Source organism: Colletes latitarsis, chromosome 3, assembly GCF_051014445.1.
Source record: "Colletes latitarsis isolate SP2378_abdomen chromosome 3, iyColLati1, whole genome shotgun sequence".
Classification (NCBI taxonomy): domain Eukaryota; kingdom Metazoa; phylum Arthropoda; class Insecta; order Hymenoptera; family Colletidae; genus Colletes; species Colletes latitarsis.
The window spans coordinates 35047635-35068494 of NC_135136.1; the positions used below are offsets into that span (position 1 = coordinate 35047635).

Here is a 20860-nt window from a genome sequence, read left to right on the forward strand (position 1 = left end):
CTAATTTACCTTTCATGACTTACCGAAACTCGCAACACTTACGAGACAATCAAAACTTTCAAGAGTTCTAGGCTTCAAATCATGTTTGAAATGGTTCGTTAAATTAATTGTCCTTTGAAAAAATATATATATAAATGTCAGTTTGTTCGGAAAATGTTTTTGATCTAACCGAAAACAGAATCGACGATAAGGTTTGGGTGTTTAACTACTGAAAATGCGAATACGAAGAACCGGGTAATCAGTATGATAATTGCATCATGCCTCAGTCGAAGATCGATAGTCAGCTGTAAAGTGGAAAATGAGAATAAATTACGTTTAGGGTTACATCATTCGACAATGTCAAGTACACGCAAATCCGGAACTACTCTTGATAACGTTCGTAGAAAGCCAGTGACGCGTCTCCGCGTATAGCCAGTCATTTCCATTGCACGCAGTAAGCGAGCGTGAAAATGATTATACTGATCTCGACGAGTCCAATAGTGTAGCAATTTGATATTGGCATTGAGTCCTTTTAGTGAAATGCAGTGAATTGCCAGTCGCTGGTACATGCAAAAACAATCGGCTGGCAACCAATTCTGAGGACTTAGCCAATCAGATAGTGCTTTAACGATAGAACCGAACCACTGATCTAATCGTCAAAAATAAACAACAGGGGGGAGCTAGTCAATGACAACAATCAACAGTAGATTGAAAGCCACTAACTTCGCGACTACACGTGATTCTTTTAGATTGGATTGTGTAATAAATTCGTTCACGTTTCTTTATAAGAATATTAAATACTGTCAATTTTCTGTGGAACTTACTTAATAATTAGGTATTTCATTTTGGGTAAATTGAGGTATTCAAATATTTCTTTACAATAAAACTCATGGCTTTATTTATTAAAGATCCAGATACGTGTTTATTTATTTCTTCGGTGTTTTTGAACGATTTTTTCTTGACAGAATTTTTCGATGTACGAAATAATCAGATAGGGCAAGGTCTAGTGAATACAATGTTTGGGGTGATCCCAGTCAAGCTGCAATAATATTTGTCTTGCCGTTAAACATATACGATTGGTTTCCCACGATCACATGTATTGTCACTATTGGTTGAAATGATAAATATCTCTGATAAATCGCAATTAAACAAAGAAAGGGTTAACCGATATCCACGATCAGATAGATTCACATTTTCATTTACATTTTTCTAGGGTCTAAGCGCTAACATTACACAGAATCTTCGAAACTGACATTGATAGCCGTGGCTCTGGGCCAGATTTAATAAGATTTAGGCCGATGAGTCAAGAATTATTTATTTTCCCGTTGCAAAATGTACAACGCGCGCAGTTCGTTACGAACGATTTCGTAGCTGTCGTTCGGTTATCGTGAAAGATACTGTTTAGGAACCGAACAAGGTCCTCCGTAAAAATAAATCGTGACAGTGCATCTAGGTATATTTAGGACATCTACTATTTTACTAAATAAACGGTGCGTCGTAGTCATCGAATACGAAATACAAATGCAGATCGGTAGTTTCGAAGGATCTAACGAAATTCTAAACAACAGTGTCTTGACAGACGCAATTATATTCCCTCGAGTCCACCGTCAGAGATACAGAAGGTATCGAATTAGGGGGTGGCAAGGGCGGAGCGTCGCTTTTCTGTTTTTCCAACTCGCTGTTCAATCTCGTCATCCTCCAAGAGTCCAACTGCTCCGTAGCCTCAAACTCAGACACGTAGCTGTTCCAGTCACTCTGCATACTGACTCTGGACACTCGTCCTCTGGGAAGAAGCATCGGTGCTGGAGGTAGAGGAGTAATGTATCCGTCCTCGAGCAGCTTGTTGTTGATCGTCGCCGCGTTTCTGCACGATCGCTTCGCCTCGTCGACGTTGACTCCTTTCGGAAGGACGATCGCGTCCACGTTTCTGCGTTTCACCAGCATCACGCGTTTGCTACCGCGCAGCAACGACGGGTTCCTCCTTATTAGCATGAACGCTATGAAAGCACCGATGACGAGAAACAAGAGCAATGACACGGAGAACGTCAAGAAGACGACGCCCTTGTCAGCGTTCGTCAACCAAGTCCTGGACTTGTACGTCGGTTGCGTGGTCACGGCCAGACAGTTCAACGGCGATACGGTCGTATCGTTATCGTTGAGCAAACAGATCGTGTACGTAGTCTGTGGATCGATATCCTGCAATAGATAAGTGTGCTTGACGTTTTTTGCACAGCTCAGCGAGTTCTCGACGTCATAGCTGTTGAACCAGAGCAACACGATTCCCTCTTCCAGGTCCGGTAGGTTGATCAACACGCCATGGTCCATGTTCTTGAGGATGAAGAAGTCAGGAAAACGTGGCGAGAAGCGTATATCCGTCGATAGAAAAGTACTCATTTGGAGGATCGTGTTAGAGATGTTACAGTTTAAATGGATACCTTCTGTAGTGGCTTCTTGGCTGGCAGTCGGTGCTTCAAACGTAGTCACGCCCCAATCGTGCTTCGTACTTTTCGTGGTACTTTTGGTAACCGAAGTAGTGGAATCCGATGAACAAAACGTGGCCGTAGAAAATGGTTTCCCAGCGTTCGAATCAGGTGTAGAACAGATTGGCACGCTGGTCATTATGTGGGGATGAGTTTGAACGAAGTCTTGCATCCATTGCAAACTGCATTCGCAATTCCAGGGATTGTTGTGTAACGTCATGTAAAAAGGTTGTTGATGATCTAGTATCGAATCAAGAAGTCCCTCTGGCAGGGCCCGAATGTTGTTGTCGTTTATTATCAGTTGCAAAATGGATGCAGCTAGAGGTTCCAAAGCACCCTGCGAGATAGTCATGATTTTCGAGTAGTCAAGATAGAGGGACTGTACTGTCCGTACTCCTTCAAACAATTCGCGACTTATCACTGGTATAGCGTTTCCCCGTAACGATAATATTTGAATATTTAGAGGAGTGTCTCCTCCTGTTATGTTTCGTAGTACACACGGGTCGTCGATGGCCCCGTACAAGTCCAAAATAGAGAGAGAATTCGCTACATTCTCCAGTAAATTAAATTCTGCTTGTTTGAGGATGTTGTTTCGAACGGAAAACTCGCCTAACGCGCTAATATTGCGAAACATCGCTTTTCTTAAAGAGGAAATGTTGTTGTTAATAAGGTCGATTTTCTTCATTTCCTTGTAAATAGTTCCAGCAAACGCATCGTCTTCTATTTCGTTCAAGGAACAGTTGCTTAGCGTCAACTCTTCTATCGACACGTTGGTGAGCAGCCAATTCTTTCGAAGCTTGTTCGCCGAGAATTTGCACTTGTCGAATGACAACTTAACTGATTTAACGTTCTTGCAATTAACCTACATGAAACATTAGTTGAAAAGCAGGGATAAGAAGTCAAAATATAACATTGAGTTAATCGATAAGTCTTCGCGGATTGTTAAATCAAAAAGTAAAGTAAGGTTCTGGTAATTATTCAATTATAAATCTGCAAAAGTTTATCGATCGATTCAATGTTACTTGATGATATCTTTGCTCTGATTATTATTAATAGGCTACTAGATAAAGCTTCTCTAGCAGATCTTGGCTAAAATGCGGTTGCAAAAAGAAACTTGACGTCGAGAACAGAATTTAAGATAAAATCTGTTGTGAAAGCTTTGCTGAAGAATCTGTTTGACACGTCAATGACAGATTGTTCCACGTAACCGAAAAAACATTACTCCGCTTTTGGTACCTTGAAAACAGTTTCGATGAAGTTAGATGCAACCCTTCCAGCGTCAGAGGTTGTCGGGATGAACGAGCACGTTATGGTTCTGCATTCTGTGATACGACAGTAGCTCGTAATTGTTTCCTGTCCAACCGTTGCACCCAAATTTTTTTGAGTCTCCGTGTCCTCTACGTGCAAATTATCGTTGTAGGTTGTCATTGTTTCGTTGTATATTGTTTCCAGTAATCCGTAGCGTGTCCACATCATGAATCCGACAAGACTGAGTATTAGCACTGCTACTAAAAGCTTCTGCCAAGTAGCAACACTGCATTCGTTAATGCATTAAATATATATAGTCGACTATATTGGACTCGAATAAATAATTTTGGCGTAAAACGAGCCCTGAGAATAACAGATTCGTGTAAGAATTGGAACTTTATGGATTAGTTTTTTGAAATGATGCAACATTCGTCAATCTCATTCCCAAGGGCTCAAATACCGAACAAGTTCTCCGGTAAAACAATAAGAAATCAAAACGTTTGTCCTCTACCTTATCAGTTCTTCAAATTTGGTACCCATAGTCTGGTAGATCCTTAATTTTCTAGCAAACATATTCACATCTAGTCAATGTTCCACTGAGGAATGATAGTTGCAACCATCTGGCGAACACGGAAACATAATCGAATTGTGTTAGAACGCATGTCAATCGTATCTACGTTTTTCGCTGATTAGTTTTATCACGTGTTCTATAATATTAAACGTATTTTAAATGCGATATTCACAGGGAGGAGAATGTATCGACCACGAGAACCTTCTTCCTTTAATACAATATCTAAAGTTTATTTACTACAATTCACATCATTGTTGTGCATTATAATTCATATATGGTTCATTTCCATTCAAAGATGCCTGAATTTAGATGTGCACATGTGGAAGTTCAGAATGGCTTCACATTCGTCATCTATGTCTTTTCCTGTAACACGTACATATTAAACAGAAAGTAACGATTTCGGACTATTTGGAATTCAATTAATAAATTCACTTACCAGAATTTGCACAATCTTCTACCACCTTGTCCAAGTCAGAGTTCGCTTCCAGGACATCAAATTTTCCTTCCAATGTACGAATATATTTGGCCATTAGATCGCTGTTGATAGTAGATCCTGTCATCTGAATATTGATAAAAACACGTCTATCATTCTTCGATTCTCTTGTGTAAATTATCATGTACATCTTACCACGCCTTGTTGTTGCAAAAGACATGCCCAAAAGCATCCAAACTTTTTCAAATCTTCTGGCCCGTATATTCCGTCATTTTCATTTCCCTGTTTTTGAAACTCTTCCAATCCATCTGAAAATATAAAAAATTTTAACTTTGCAGACGTTAGATGAATAATGTAGAATTATGATTTGCTTACCGGTTGTTACTCCCGAATGTTCGATACATTTCGTCACATTTTCCACAGAAAAATCCACCTTCTCTGCGAATGATTCGATTGAAGAAGCTTGAGCCACGAATATCTGAAATCGATGCGAATTCAGAAGAATAAATGATAAATTAATTACAAATGGTACGGAATTGTTTTCATTTAAATTACTGATTCGTACATGGCAGTAAAAGAGACACAAAAGCAATGGCAAAGTCTTCATGATTCAAGCACAGAGAACTCTTCAACGTTCAGTTTTTTCTGACGAAATGAAAATCGCGTTACGCGGACTTTTGCTTATATCTGGTTTTTAAAAATAATTTATTACTTCACTTCCACGACGTGGGACAAAGGAACAGAGTGAGTGACCATTTGTGATTTTTATCAGGAAAAATAATTACATCTAGATTGGTAAACTTAACATTGTGGAGGACGTGTATTGTATAGGAATTTATAATAGTAATTGACCTGAACATTTGTATTACAGCGGTCAGATAATTACGATAATAGGTGACGTTACGTAACATTGTCAGTCCAGAATTTGTACCGAACAAATAGCTCTGTTATTATTAAACTATTTATTCGAGCGCTGTTTAAACTTCAACACGAATGTGTAAAAAACTCTTTACAAATATAATTACATACTAATCGTAGGACATAAATAAATTTGTACTTATGGCTGTTATATACTATCTATTACTGTTTGAGACTACAAAGGATTTATAATATAAATCGTTTAAAAATCGTAGAAGGTAAAGACTGTAATTCCTCGGTCAAGCATGTTAGATGGTTAAGGGTTGCATTAAAGCATTTTCTGAAATACATTTTGGCTTCTTTATAGATTTATTTCATATTTCTGATTAAAACAGTGCATCAAAGTATACAAAGGAGTATAAAAACAATGCAGACATACAAAACACCAAAAATGTATCATGAAAGGTTTTTGCAACAGTAAGGTGTACGTTGTTACAATAAGGTACATTCTGCAACAAATATATGTGGAAGAATAATTTATGTTTTCTTTCAACTACACTTGCAGCAGTTGCAGAACGATACATTTTCTCGATCTTTTGTGATTTCTTCTTTGATGGTATTTGCTAGAGGTCTCCCACGAGTTTCTGGCAATGTCAAACACAGTAAACCAGCTATTAGGGTTAAAATACCACAAAGGGTTGTTGGTCCCCACCACACTTCTATTGCTAACAAATCAGCGACAAAAGGTGCAGCTATACTTCCGACATGTGACATTGCAGAATTTGTTCCAACCGCGGAATTTCTGCATACCTATTAAATAAACGATCGTAAGAAATTATTATAAGTTTAAAAATAGTTATAAACATACCGTTGGGAAAAGCTCCGAGCTGTATAAAATGACAATGCCATAAGCAGCTGACGCACTAAATCTTCCGATCAGTGATACAATCAGAATCGTATCGGTTTCTGCAGTCGGTATTATCAAAATACATAATAAGCATATGGCTGCGATTATGTATAAAGCTCCAGCTCCAATTCGTCGCCCCACGAGCATTAAAATTGGCGTTGGTATCAAGTAAGCTGGTATTTCAGTCAATCCCATTACAAGAACATAAATGTACTGATTTGCTGAGAAGTTGTTCATATTTAATGCTGAAACAATACGATGTGATTGTCAAAACGAAAATTCATCGACAAACTTTGAAATTCAAAGTCGTCATTTATACTCGAGACTATTAAAAATAAATAACATAAAAGAGATAATTGGAGGGGTTAAATATATTAAAAAATATAAAATAGCTCTACTTATTTGATTACCTAGTGCATAATAAGAGAGCGAGGCCACCATCCAGTTGAAATTCGTGATAAGTAACCTTTTCAGCAATTCACCGTTGCTGACAAGAATTTGGAAACCTTTGATATCTTTTTTCAATCGTTCTTTGGTTGTTTCGATGGTGGCCATCGTATTGTTCGGATTTTCAAAATTTTCTTTATATACAGTAGATGCTAACTGTGTCGTCCCTGTTACATTGGAATCTCTTTTGCTTGCATTCTCGATTAAAATCTTCGCTTCTTTTCGGCGATTGTGCGCTATCAGCCACCGAGGAGATTCTGGCATGTACCTGAAGGAATTTGAATTTAAATTTAAATTTAAATCCCGAGTTTTAAATCCCAAAAAGAAAATTTACCTATAAATAATCTGTCAAACGATTCAATTTTGACCAAATTCTGAATGGTAGATGCTATAGATATACCTTAATGGCTGCTTAAGATTGAATTGAAAAAATGTATGCTATTACTGTTTGTATATAATTGTTTACCATAAGTGTATTAACAAGAGTAGAGCAGGCAAAGATATTGCCAATTGAACATGTCTCCATTCGTGTAGAACATAAGCTACACCCGGTATAATGACAGTTCCTGAGGCGTAGCCTGTATTGTAAGCAATTCCCATCCACTGTCTGTGCTTTTCGCTTGCTACTTCTGTAACTGTATAATTTATTCCTTTAGTTATTTCAAGTTCGATTGAGGTTAATTTTATATTTTATTTGTTTTTACTACGGTACAAATTTTATCCTCCTCAACTTGAGAATGACGACCTAATGGTTTAATTACGAACTTATTTAACTGTCATTGCATTGTTAGGTATAAAACACAATTTACGTGTCGTAAACGCTGAGTATTGAATCGCAGCATGGCTGACGCCATTAAAGAACCTTGAGACCATGAAGGCCCAGTACCAAGGAACGACAGCACCAGCTGGGCCAGAGACGATTAACAATATTATTCCAATGGCATAACTGATTTTCCGTCCGTATTTGTCCGCGAAAATTCCAAAGAACACACTGCCTAATAATTTTCCGAGGGACAGAGCCATGTGAGTGCTCGAACGAGCTGCGGCCTTGTCGCAGACCAAGTCCCACTAAAATAATTTTCAATTCCATTAACATCACCCCGATTCGTAACGTAGATAATTTTTAATTTTTTTAACTTGAAAAGTGCAATTGTGCGAAAATAAACGCTCACATCTTCAACGAATGAAGTTGTATCGAGATCATGCGCGAAGCTTCTCACTTCGCATGAGAGTTCCTCTGGTAGTTTGTTGTTTCTTTTATATTCCAAAGCTTTATCGAATCCAATTTGCGTAAATTTATCGTAGTCATAATTGTACATGGTACATGGACTGGCCGACGAAATATTTCTTATTTGTTCGTCTGTCCAATTCGCGGCGGTCAAACTTGGCACCGAGCACCAGTGTGTGGGGATCTACGTAAATAAAAAATTCGTTAATTATTTATACAAATCGTTGCATACGCGAAGCTAAATTTATCGAATATGGAAAGTAGTATTTTTTTGTGTTTCCTTCCAAACAAACAATTATAATACACAGGATATTACTGTTTTTTAAGTAAGTCTAGGTCAGGTTAAAGTAACTTGGATTAGGTTAGATAATAAATAGTAGCAATAACGTCAATTTGTTTGGAGTTTTATAGTACGTTGTTATTAGTATTAATTGAAAGAATTTCAACTATGGTATCAAAAAAGCCTTAATTTGTCTTTTTACTTATAAAAGAGCTACAGCTTGTCTCTTGCTTTAGAATCATTCTATATAATTAACAGTGGGTAGGAATGTGCGATTCTTACTTCGGCAATAAAAATATAGGACATGGAATGCAACCCATTAAATATTGTCGGCGTGAGCGTAAAAATAAATATTATCCACAGAAAATTTGACCCTAATCCGAGTTTGTCGAGCGCCTCTAATAAAGGATCTGTGTCCTTTGCTTTCACTGTATCGTCCTCTTGATCGACAGACATCTTTCTTTCTGAAAATAAAACAGAAAGAGTATCAAGGAATATGATTTATTTTAACTGAAACATGCAACTAAGCAGCAATTTATTTACATTTTTGTTCGTCTACAACAATTATAAATTTACTACAACGATAGTACCATGAGATCACAGAAATTTATTCTTTTTTTTTCTTTGACGATATATTTACTAACCGATGCGCTAACAACAACGTTGGTTACACCATTGTCTTTTAAAGCTCCAAATAAATAACACTCATTCGTGTCGTTACTTCCGTGACATTGTCCACTTCCTTGCAATTGTCTTTTCAATAATGGTTAATTACTTCGTCAGTGTCATCGCCACGCTTCAAGTGCTCGCGACGTATTTGCACTGTATTAAACACATTACACAACACTTTGAACGTCTCGTTCACGTAGTCTAGGTTGATTATTCCGCTTTTTATCGACCTACGTCCACTAATGTTTCGCCTAATTCGTCGGTAATGCTATTTTGCTACATCTTGCAACGTTTCTCAGAACGAAACCCTCTGCACGGTCGATTCCACGCGACTGCTGACGATCGCTCGGTTTCTTTTGCCACGTATCTAGATAAGGAAGACTTTGATCAGGTACCAAACTTACACAGAGTAATTCTGATGACTATTGTGTGATAATGATAGCTGATTCGTTTGTTTAGTACACTTGGTAAACGATCTTAGAAAAACCAATAATTCGCTGTTTTCTGCAAATTTTTGTATAAATGCATTCGATATCGGACCGTACGATATTTAGTTTGTATATTTTACAATATTTTCTTCAATACCAAGATTTGACTCGTTTTATAGCGAAACTAGAATTCTATCTCGAATTATTCAAACTCGAACTAGTAGTAAGGTCGAACAGTAATGTTAATTGCAATTTGTCGATGACTTATCGGTAACGTTTATCAGACCCCGTCGACGTCGACGGTTCTGCATTTAAACCTGGAATGGCACATTGCAGTCTTTCATGACCCTAACAAAGTTTTCCATATATATAAATAAAAAGTAGTTTATTCGATGGACATCATTTTAAAAAAAGACTTGATACTGATATAAATGTGATAAAGAAATATATAAGTCACAGTCTAAATAATAATAAATTCACGTAAGAGGAGATCGTAAAAGACCTCGGTGTGTAGAAATGAAAAGTCTTTTGGACATTCATATCATTACGTAGGAACTATATTTGTGAACAGTGTTGTACATAAAACTTGCTCATTTATTTAGTGATTACTTATTGTTTTAGCATGAAATCATACTTTTATAGCGAATCAGATAGTGCCTATTCTATATACATAGATATTTATTTTTAACTGGCATTTATTTTCTAAAACTATTTTCTATTATTCACCGTATCTCGTTAGATTTAATTATTTCCTTGATTACTTTCGAGCATTCGAAATTCGTACCCTTAAACTACGTACTTGAAAGTATTTCGGTGAATTTTTACAGAATTTGTTACGTATTCAAAACGCGCGAAAATCTCTGCAAACGTGAAAGACTCCAAGTGTGCCGTTCCAGAATTAATTTCTTGCGCTATTTTCGAACGATTATGCCGAGTACAATCGAATCGTCCTTGACGAAATTGCAGAACGAAGACGTGAGTTGTTACAGAAACGTTGTTACATGCAATACATTTGATAAAGCGTGCTAAAGATAGTGTTGCGAAGATTACAGATAGCACGATGCTGTTCGTTGCATAATCGGCCGAATGTCTCGGGTTATTCTTTGAGCACAGTTGCTCACGAGGCTACCTTAATCGTTGATACGTGACTGAGATGATTATCAGATCCATCGGATGCATTTGCTTTCAACTTAGCAGACAATGTTACTACTTATCGCGAAGCTTACCACCGAGACTTGAGGGCTATCAAATTCACGCGATTCTTTTACCTTTTAATCTCGAATGAAAAATGCTTAATTGCATGTCGTAAACACGTAAGCGTACGTGCAATTTGTTTTCAGCGAATCATTATATTAAGAGTTGATGCGGAACTAACGAGCGAGCGGGATTATATGATTCTTCGAACGCCAAAATCTTTGATTAACGCGAACACCTGTTGCGAAATCTGTAACTGTGTAGACACATTGGTTGGTTTCAACCCTGATAACAAACAGATATTATACAGTTCAATTTTTCACATAATTTTTCATTTAAAATCGTTATCGCTTTAAACTTCTTTTCTCAATAAATATAGCAAATAATCCTTTTTTACACATGATTCCGAAGTATCAAATTAACGAAGCTCCTTCGATATCAAGGTTTCGTTAATTTTTACAGTAAGTTGTACATTAATACATAATCAAGGAAGGTTGTTGACCATTTATCTTCCTCGTTCAATTGCACGGTACGATCATACATTTATATTTAATCGCGCGTATATTTTCGCATGCGCGACGTTCTTGAGATTACTTTTGCCACGGCTTCTTTTTTTCATTTTCTTCTGCACAGTTACCTCAGGAACGTTCGATTTGTGCGCGTTAAAGAGAGCAAAGTTGGATCTCGCGACCTACGTTAAATACAAAAGTGCTAAACGTTTTTCATCTTGGCCTGTTTTCCTCCTGCAGTTCGATATTTACACTTATTACATATGTTATATACGATCGTTTATATATTATATCTTTGGACAAATTGCAGTCTTGAAATTTCATGTATCATGAAAATAATACATAATTCAACATAATTCTTTTATTGTATAATTATATATTATGTCAGGTATACGCGTAAATAATTTAATTCTTTATTTTTCTATTGTGTCAAAAATTGTTTGATAAATATTCACATTGGTGACGATCTTGACCATTTCAACAGTTTTAAAATATATTGGAGCGAACATGTTCTTGAGTACTTATGTTATTGTCTTACAAATATAACACAACCAACGCAGTTTCAAAACAATAAAAAGATAATAATAATTATACCTTGACAAGTAAGTGTGAACGATAGTTATTTTGTGAATCGCAGCGATTATACTTCCTCGAACATATTTCAAAGCTGTTGCAATGGGTAACGTTGCCGTATTGTAAACAATCATCAATTGTTTCTGTATCGAAAAACGTTAAAACGTCGTTCATACGAATCTGCCTTATCGTTTACATCGAAATCAAATTCAGATAAGTATGAAAATACATTCTTTACGGTCTTGATGTATTTTTAAAAAGCAGTTGAAATATCAGTCTGAACTTTTTGGACTGCAATAAATTTTGCTTCGTATTATTTATTGATGTTTACTCTCCGCACCATCGGAACGTTGTAAACTAAATTGAAAAACGCGTTTGCAATGTGATTCAAAGCTCTCAACCAGGCTTCGATCATGTAAGTAATTTCCTTTCTCATTGAAAAAGGTTCCCTCGGTGTTTCTTCGATTTCTCTGCAATGTAACAAATGTTCAAAATTAATTACATTCGTTCTTAACTCGTTATCTAGGATTCCCTATTCACTTTTGAAGTAAAAAAATGAACTGCAATTTTAACAAAGTTATATTTCTTGTTTCTTAATTAGCAAAGTCTTTGATGATACATTTAAAATCTGTTTGATCGATCAGTTCTTGTTTTATACACGGTATGACAAGTTTTTTTAATCGCAACGTACTTGTAGTAGATCTTAGGTTCGACAACGATAACTTTCTTATCAATGTTATCGCGATCGTGATCTAATTGATACTCATTTGTATCATCAAAACAATTCGACGGGATTAGGACCGGATTATTTCTTATCAAACATTAAAATGGAGCTGCCGAAATCTGAAAGTTATTTCTCGAATTTATTCAAAGATTTAAAACATAAAATCGGTAGGAACTTACCAATATCTAAGCAACAATTACACGTGATTGGTTAAAGATAGTATTACGTAATTGAATGTCGAAAACTTATTGGAATTTTTTCTCAATTTCTGAGCAACGATAAAATAATCTTATCACAATTTACGAGTAGTGATTTTTAATAAAATTAATTGTATAAATACCCGTCTGTGTCTGATTCCTTCTTGTCTCTGTTGGTATAAGTGTACATGTAACAAGCTGGATAAGCGCTTGTCGTCTTCACTCTATGAAATTGACCCGTCTTTATTGGGATCGACGATTCTTTCGAAAGAATAACACCTTTCGTCTCTTCTTCGTCGCTGTACGTTACCTCACCTTCGAGCACAGTCAAAGAAACATTTGTAAAAATTTTAGCTATGTAATTATCCAGGTACATGCCAGGGAAATCAGCAACAAAGAGGACGTCGGTATCGTTTGACCAGGTGTAAACGTGTTGTTGAATTTCTTCCAACTTGTACCTAAAAACAACGTCGAACAAGAAAATGAAATTCCAAATAGAACAATTTCAAATTGTAAATACGAGTTCTTTACTCAATTTTTAATTGTTTCATGTACCATTAACGCTTGTAACTATTATTCAGAGGAATTTAAAATATAATAAATATTTTATTTCTATTAACAAGTATTTAAATTTTAATTAAATTCAAAAGTGCATTGGTGCAGTTGCAAAGTAGGTACCATTGCACTTGTTTCTTTTAGTGGAACATATTTAGAAAACTCAACACAGAATGATCTAATGAATCGATTAATGTATTCTAAAAAGAAATCAGTAAGTTCCATTTAAAAAATAAGTTCAATTGCACTCTGCAAGTACGTCGATGCACTTCTGGGAAAAATTTAAATTCAAAATTGACCTCTACAATTTTGTTGTATAGATTATTAGTTTCACTTTTTATAATTAATAAGTGGTAGTTACTGATTAGTCGAGTAAATAGATTCAATTTGTATAAATAATAAGTGATAGTTATTGATTAGTTGTTAGTAGTTTGACGTACCTATATGAATTATACTGCGAGAGAAGGGGCATCAAAAACGAAATAGGTTTAAACGGATGCCAATCGACTGTTAATAAGTCAACATTCGGATCAAACATTCTTTGTTGAAATCTTCCGTTCAGTGAACACCAAACATCGATGTATATGCTCAAGTTCGTAGACAAACGCGTCCACTTCGTTCTACGTTGATATTGAAGATCACGTTTGAAAATATGTTTCTCTTGTTCGATTAAATTATCCTGGAAGAACAAATACTTGAATTTAAAAAGAACGTTTCACGTACAATATTTTTAAATAAAATTTCAATTTTTGTATTCCGTTCTGTAAGTGTATATTATTCTAGAAATTATGTTCCTATTCACCTCGCAATAGTATCTTCTTACGTGTCTATTTGCACAGAATTCGTGTACAAACATTGTCAACAATTGTATCTAATCACAATACGAACTTATCGATAAATATAACTGGTACCTTTAGACAGAAGGCGTATTGTCTGGCCATGTCGCCGTGTTTCTCCCATCGATCGGTTTGCACCCACGCTTTAGGATCCAAGTAACGATCCTCGTTGCTCACGTTATCGTGAACTTTGATCACGACGAGTATGGTGTCCCAAGCATGGACCATCATGTCCCACGAATAACCATACAGTCCTGGTACCCAATTGTTGTACCCCTAAAGATGAAAAAGAAATTTCGATGAGGAAGACAGTTGCACGATCGAACAATTAGTGTCTTTAGAGACATGGTGTACCTTCGTAATGAAATGAGAGTACGGAAGAAAAAATTGTAAAACCACGTGAAAGAGTAATAGAGATACTACAAGTTTTTGCTTCTTCGTCGCACCTGTCGACTTCAGACGAGTTCCTTTTACGCCTTTGTAAACAATTCTGATCTCCGTTTTGTGTCTCGGCGCCAGCATCGTGTCTTGTTGATTTTTTACTTTAGTAGATTCGATAGATATCTCACTGTTCAATTCCCTGGACAAAGTTTCAATCGTTTCGTGATTCGAAACCTCGTCGTTTGATTTTTCAGAGGCGATTAAGACAGTCCTTTCTTCGCGAATATCTTTAGATTTTGTCGGAGGTTCATCATAACGATCCATGTCTTGATTTTGGGAGGAAAGCGGAGTATAGTTGCGCTTGACATTGGAATTGAACCTTCGCGGCCAATCTGCATTGCAGAAGAGGGGCATTGTCGCGAGGCATACGTACGGAAACATTCCTGCACGCAAACATTGAAATTAGTAACGTTTTTACAACCTTCAAATTATTGTAATACTGGTCGTAACATTTTACTGAGATAATTTTAGCTTTGTTATCACGAGAATTACCTATACTGAACAGTCGCGAATTCATTAAATGAAATGCAGTGCAGAAGAACATGGCAGGAATGCGGGTTCTGTCAAACAACATCCAAAATCCAACCGTCAGGTCGAAGATAAAACCAAACCAATGGACAATGAAGAAATCAGTTTGCTCGGCGGTTAAAAATAATCTGAAATGTTCGAAGAACGAACGATTTTTATTCGGCCAAAAATGACCGTGCAAAGATTATTGGTTCTGAAGGGATTATACTTACTTGAACGGACTAAAAACCCAGTGTCTCGATAGATTCGTCATGGCATAACCTGACAGCCATTCCGCGCTGGACTTTTTCAAGCCAGCTAAAAAATACAGCGCGAAGAATTGAAACTTCATGATGAAGTAATTCCATAGTGGCACGGAACTTGTACAATCTTTTGCTTTTGCAGCGTCAAACGCACTGCAAGAAGGCAATTAAACAATTTTCCTCTTTCAGAAATGCTAATAAATGTTTCGATCGACGCAAACTAAGGAGTTACGCGAAGGCAATCGTAACTTCGGATTCTTTGTGCAAAGTTCACTGACAAAATAATTGCAGATTATACGCGATTTTACGCGAAGGAAATTTCTTTTCTAACGTCGAGAAGCGTCTTCGCTCGAATATGAAGATTTCGAATTTAGTTTAGTATTTACAAGATCCTGACTCACGTCTCCGATCACGAACCAGTTTTCCCGTTCAGATGAGACATTTCCTTTCAAACTCACAAGTACTTGTTTGCCTCCGTACTCCAGAGGAGAGTTGCAACGATCCCGTAGAGATACGTGTGATTATTCCAGTAGCTTTTATCCAGTAGGAAGATGTACCAGTAAGGAACTACGAAACAGGCGCAAGCGAGTTTGAAGCGCGAGCCCAGCATAATTCCAAACGCACCCATCCACATTATGGTGTAAATTAGTATGATCCATGCCAGTGGCGGAGGTTTCATTCCATGAATCAATGGAAAATGACAGTCCAAAGGGTCTCCCCATTTTATATCGACGTCTGCCAATCCTCTCTCTTCCACGACGTCCAATACCATACACAAACCTACAAATATTTCACTAAAATTCGATTTCGGGGGAGTATGATTTCTATAAAATTTCAGAATATTTAGCTGGATATTTGGATTCATATTCTGAAATTTTAACGATTTCGAAAGCAGCACGTTGGAAAGTAATTTAAAATCAATAAATGTATGTGTGTTTGTATTTTTTTTTAGAAATTTCAACTTTTGCATTTGTATGAAATAAGAAATCGCTCACCAAAAAGTGCTCTGACGATTCCTAGACTGGCTGGATCGCTCGGACGGTACAACAGCACAGTGAATTTGTCAAACGACGACAAATCGTCCAATCGGAATCCACATAACTTTTCAAACTTCTTCTCGATCGAACGTCGTATTCCGAGACTCTGCTTGTCTTGCTTCTCACATTCCTTTTCGATTCCAAGTGTATGGGTACCGGTGTTAGCTAACTTTCTACTTTTCCTCCACATAACTAGCGAACCATTGGATTCAACTATAAAACGGGTCTAGAAGCATTTAAAATTCATACGACAATACGTTAACAACCTTTAATCTGGATTAGAAAAAGGGTACAATATTTAATCTGAGACAAATGTGAATTATAATTCTTGGTCTGAGTTAAATCTAAAATTCATTTAATATAAATATATGCTATTGTACGGTCTGTCGCTAAACTAACCGAACTTCTTAAGAATGGACAAACTTGTAGTGACATCTAAATAAAATTCTTGTTACCTTGTTACATTTGGGCCATTACAAATCAAATTTTAACACTAACAAGGAAAATAGTTTTTATTTGTGAGTCGGAAATTGTGTTTCGAACAAAAAGTCAAGAATTACGTTCTGCTTTATACTTGTTTGAATGTTCACTGAAACGTATCAATTGATGTAAAAAGTATAGTGGTTTGAGGCAGTTTAGGAAGACATTAACTTTATAAAATTTCTACACAAAATGTTCTATAGATAAAGGTCTCGTTTAAATTGTTCGAAAAGAACTAAACTATTTTTAATCAATATTTATTGATGATCTTCACTACTATTTGAGAATAAAATCAAAGAACCATGAAAGGAAATCGTTATAACACTTCAGACGTCCAAAAGGTTGCGACCATTATCCTTATAGATATCTTACAAAGAGACGTAGAAATAAAATAAAGTATTTTCCTCTCGAAATTGACTGTGTTTTGTTACTTTCAAGAAGTTCGGTTACTTTTCTGACAGACCGTGTATAGCATAAGTATCAAATAAGAATTTTGTATGCAAGTTGCTGTTACAAGGAACAAAAAACATTTAACAAGAGATCAATGTTGAATGAATTCTAATCTGTCTAATTTTAGAGCATAGCCTCGTTGATTCCTCCACTTTACGATTATTATTGGTTCTTGGCATCGAATTGAAATAGTTTGAATGTTGAAAGCATTACTAACGATAGTTTGAAAGATTTCTAAATAAAAAAAATATTCCTACGTCGTGAAGGCATCGATCTAAAGTAACATGAAAAGATAGAATAATTATTACTATGAAAATCTCAGACGTATTAAGAATACTTTCTCCTGCCCTCAAGAAGAATCACAATCATGAATATAGAGTATATACAAGCTATTTGGATCCTAGTGTAAAAGAACATTGGCATATATTAAAGTGTACTAGGTGCTTCGTTGGAGACGATCACCATCGGCGCGAGGGCAAAGTTCGTTGAATTTTGACTACGAGCCGTAAGTCTGAAGTTGTGCCGAGCGCCAGATAAGAGACAAAGGCGAATAAACGCGAACCCGGTGGGTGATTGCGAGGAAAAGGAAAGAAAACGAAGTGCAACTAAAAGTTCGACTTACCCAGCTGGCGGGAAGAAGCGTTTCGAAGCCAGTGGAGCCGAAACCGGTCCGATGAGGATGTATCGAAGGTTGCTCGACTTCTGCGCGTTGCAGCTGCAGGAGTACGTAGTCGCAGAAGAAGAAATTCCGGATGCTGAGAGAGAGCAGGAGCAGCGTCGCCAGGCAACGTGCTCGATTATTGACCCGCGCCCGCGCAATAATAATATATTATCGGGCATACATAGTTGTTCACTGCACTCAGGTTCATCGATGCGCCTTATATCAGTCGATGCTCAAAAATGTATCGAAAGCTTTTACTATACTGACAATAACGATACGGTGAAATTTATTCCAGTTCTATTAATAGATTTATAGTTTTTCCATCGAGAATCTCGATCCAGAGTTAGAGGTCTCATCGAGCTTTCAAGCAATGCGGAACGCCTTCGTAGCAGTTCATTTTTATTATCGATGTAGTTAACACGTTGATTGCCGCGTCGTGCACGTACGGCTGACAATAACCTTTCGATTGCCATGGGGTCAATTTTTCAAAGCAGCGTTTCTCAAACTGGAGTTCACGGATCCTAGGATTCGCGATCGCGTCGATCGAGGATCCGCGAGTTCTCGAAAGAAAGAAATAGTGTATCTTCGATTAAGAAAAATGCTTCGTGTAATATTTTATTATTTTTATTAATTAATTTTCCGTTTTCAATGTTATGTGTCTCTCTGGCCTCCACCTGCCGTGATTGTTGTTTACAGGGTGAAAGGAATATCATAATAATTGTATATCATGCAACATTTGCAAGACAAAAAAAACGGTTCTTCACAATATCGAGACGATTACTTCGAGGTGTTTTTAATACAGTTTGAGCTATTAAATTACTCTAGGATTCAATTAGAAGTTTTTATAAACAATAACCCTCGTTGAGGATTCTTGTTGAAACCTAAGCAACTAACAATTTAGCGTTTCTTTATAAATTTTTTGAGAAAGGAAGTTTATTAACCGAATGGTTTCAGTGATTAACACATACTCTTCTGATATTCTTGATTTTTCAAATTCTGTTGAATACAAAAGCATAAGGTAGGAGAAATTGTAGTGAAGAGAAGCAAAATAATGAAGAGCAAATTCAATAACGATATGCTCAGTGTAAAGGGCGAAATTCAGCAGTAAGATCTAATCTAACAATAAATCTAGCCTAAATTCTTGTCTGTAACGAGACAGATTTACCTGAAAGACAAGAAATTAGTAAGAAATATAGTAAATTAAATGTGACCTTTTACCTTCTCTTCGCGAGATTTGGTAATTTTTAAGTCTTTCGTAAAGAATCTCCGTGAAAGTTAAGATTCGCGAATGTTTTTGTATTTAAAAGTAGTCGAAGCGTCGACCACAAATTGATCGAGTACCTACATATCTCGCGATTCTATTTAAAAATATATTATCGACGTACACTTATCTCGGCCAGTACCAACACAATGTATAATTACTTAACAATGGTCGGGTGGTTTATTAAAATTTTTAATGAAAGAGATAGAGTAGAATTATTATACGATAGTATATATTTCTTCAGATAGATTAGAATTTCTGACATGGACGAGTATCTTTGAGAATCGTTGCAGAACAGAAGGTGTACACAGTATTAAGAAGATTATAGATACATTTATTTAATTTATGTATTTTTTTCTCGAGGAACAATAAGTTCGTTAATTTTATAAATATATATAAAAGTTCATCAACTTCTTTCATAAACATTTTAATAAGAGCAGCATCATTCCGTTAAATTAAAGAATTGAAATATAAATTCATCATGATATCTAACATTTATCATTATTTATTCATTATTTCAATGCAACAGTAGTAAGCAACAGCATGAGTTCTCATAATTAATCTTCCTTTTAAATAATAATCTATCTCGTTCGTCGGGATCTGTATGATAGGGGTGAGAGATAATCAGAATCTCAAAGGACAACGGGAGAAATCCTTGTTTTTCATCAAGATGGTCCTGAGGGAACTAGACCAGGGGCCAAAGACATTAATTCGAATTATTTACGCCACGATGCATCGTTTAACCCTTTCTCATCAACAGATTGATTAGCTGCCAACGTGATTATTCGTTGCATCCCTTGTAACTGTTCTTATCGACCTTATCATTTATTTATGAAGCGTTAATAATTTACTTAACCCTTTACACGTAAATATGTATAGAAACATATCAGCATATTTTATACAAAAATAAGTACATTTAAAGTAAAACAAAATTAAATCAAAGGTGGTTCAGAAAAAACTGGAAAAATTATATAGTGCAAATAATTAAGCTTCGTTTGTTACAAAAGGAATATAAAGTAGCCATTAATTCCAACATTTGAAATACAAACATATCAGTTAGAAATATATTTTCAAATGATGTAAATTTTCTCTAGCACTTTATGATACGTCACTCAACGTCATTAAAAAACAGATTTCTCCAACCATATCTAATATAATTGTTAATTATAAAAATTAATCTTATTTAAAATCGTAGGAGATTAATCGCAACGAATATACTTCAGGTTACTTCAACCCCCAATTTACGTTTAAAAATAGATTTCTCTTCGTGTGAGATGTACAGGAGCGCTAAAACGGTATAGCGAGTGTTAGAGAACAACGATTACGCAGTTTTTGAATGAGCCACGAAGGCTTTTCGGTCTCGCAGCTGGGGTGTTTTAATGAATGGACGTAACTTCGCGTTCTAAATCCCCAACGGCCGTTTTAGAGCCGTAAAACAAAAGGCTGATTTGTTTCAGCACGCCCCTCAATCTGTCTCCGTGGACCACTTTTGATTAGTGCTGCCTCTTCAGGGTTCGAGCCTCCAAAACTGCCATCCAGCAATGGACCGCAATTTCATTCGGATTCATATACGTCTTCGGGATAACGACCTGGGATAAAATATTCTTGAGATCGGGGATTTAATAAGACACGTAACATTCGTCT

The 20860-nt window shown here is 36.3% G+C and overlaps 4 protein-coding genes across 5 annotated transcripts; all 4 read right to left on the minus strand.

Moving 5' to 3' along the window:
* Window positions 1-1056: 1056 nt before the first annotated feature.
* LOC143340209 (uncharacterized) lies at window positions 1057-4288 on the minus strand. Of its 2 annotated transcripts, XM_076761891.1 has the most exons (3): window positions 4219-4288; window positions 3696-3977; window positions 1057-3321 (listed from the first exon to the last, which is right to left on the minus strand). In XM_076761891.1, the coding sequence occupies exons 2-3, from the start codon at window positions 3933-3935 to the stop codon at window positions 1537-1539; spliced, it is 2025 nt and encodes a 674-aa protein (XP_076618006.1). In that variant the 5' UTR covers window positions 3936-3977; window positions 4219-4288; the 3' UTR covers window positions 1057-1536. The 2 variants fall into 2 exon arrangements, with proteins under 2 accessions (XP_076618006.1, XP_076618004.1); XM_076761889.1 differs by lacking the exon at window positions 4219-4288 and having other exon boundaries at window positions 3696-4204.
* Window positions 4289-4480: 192 nt separating this feature from the next.
* Obp12 (odorant binding protein 12) lies at window positions 4481-5422 on the minus strand. Its single transcript, XM_076761892.1, has 5 exons — window positions 5277-5422; window positions 5087-5189; window positions 4907-5019; window positions 4715-4838; window positions 4481-4641 (listed from the first exon to the last, which is right to left on the minus strand). The coding sequence occupies exons 1-5, from the start codon at window positions 5316-5318 to the stop codon at window positions 4568-4570; spliced, it is 456 nt and encodes a 151-aa protein (XP_076618007.1). The 5' UTR covers window positions 5319-5422; the 3' UTR covers window positions 4481-4567.
* Window positions 5423-5928: 506 nt separating this feature from the next.
* On the minus strand, window positions 5929-9213 carry LOC143340327 (organic cation transporter protein). Its single transcript, XM_076762143.1, has 8 exons — window positions 9076-9213; window positions 8714-8895; window positions 8096-8335; window positions 7733-7991; window positions 7390-7558; window positions 6887-7191; window positions 6438-6721; window positions 5929-6379 (listed from the first exon to the last, which is right to left on the minus strand). The coding sequence occupies exons 2-8, from the start codon at window positions 8885-8887 to the stop codon at window positions 6119-6121; spliced, it is 1692 nt and encodes a 563-aa protein (XP_076618258.1). The 5' UTR covers window positions 8888-8895; window positions 9076-9213; the 3' UTR covers window positions 5929-6118.
* On the minus strand, window positions 9076-18022 carry Gc (gamma-glutamyl carboxylase). The gene is made up of 10 exons (XM_076762142.1): window positions 17917-18022; window positions 16323-16590; window positions 15786-16107; window positions 15298-15480; window positions 15050-15213; window positions 14471-14940; window positions 14192-14392; window positions 13721-13959; window positions 12869-13183; window positions 9076-12274 (listed from the first exon to the last, which is right to left on the minus strand). Exons 2-10 carry the CDS (start codon window positions 16552-16554, stop codon window positions 12118-12120), a joined length of 2283 nt encoding a protein of 760 aa, XP_076618257.1. The 5' UTR covers window positions 16555-16590; window positions 17917-18022; the 3' UTR covers window positions 9076-12117.
* Window positions 18023-20860: the final 2838 nt, after the last annotated feature.

Coding starts and splice junctions, on each gene's coding strand:
- LOC143340327 (XM_076762143.1), bottom strand. CDS start 8,887: ATGTCTGTCGATCAAGAGGACGATACAGTGAAAGCAAAGGACACAGAT. Junction 8,336..8,713: donor CCTATATTTTTATTGCCGAA/GTAAGAATCGCA, acceptor TTATTTACGTAG/ATCCCCACACACTGGTGCTC. Junction 6,380..6,437: donor GCTCGGAGCTTTTCCCAACG/GTATGTTTATAA, acceptor TTTATTTAATAG/GTATGCAGAAATTCCGCGGT.
- Gc (XM_076762142.1), bottom strand. CDS start 16,554: ATGTGGAGGAAAAGTAGAAAGTTAGCTAACACCGGTACCCATACACTT. Junction 13,960..14,191: donor AATACGCCTTCTGTCTAAAG/GTACCAGTTATA, acceptor TTGTTCTTCCAG/GATAATTTAATCGAACAAGA. Junction 12,275..12,868: donor AAGGAATCAGACACAGACGG/GTATTTATACAA, acceptor GTTACATTGCAG/AGAAATCGAAGAAACACCGA.
- LOC143340209 (XM_076761891.1), bottom strand. CDS start 3,935: ATGATGTGGACACGCTACGGATTACTGGAAACAATATACAACGAAACA. Junction 3,322..3,695: donor TCATCGAAACTGTTTTCAAG/GTACCAAAAGCG, acceptor TGTTTCATGTAG/GTTAATTGCAAGAACGTTAA.
- Obp12 (XM_076761892.1), bottom strand. CDS start 5,318: ATGAAGACTTTGCCATTGCTTTTGTGTCTCTTTTACTGCCAT. Junction 5,190..5,276: donor TGTGTCTCTTTTACTGCCAT/GTACGAATCAGT, acceptor CATCGATTTCAG/ATATTCGTGGCTCAAGCTTC. Junction 4,839..4,906: donor TTTTGCAACAACAAGGCGTG/GTAAGATGTACA, acceptor ATCAATATTCAG/ATGACAGGATCTACTATCAA.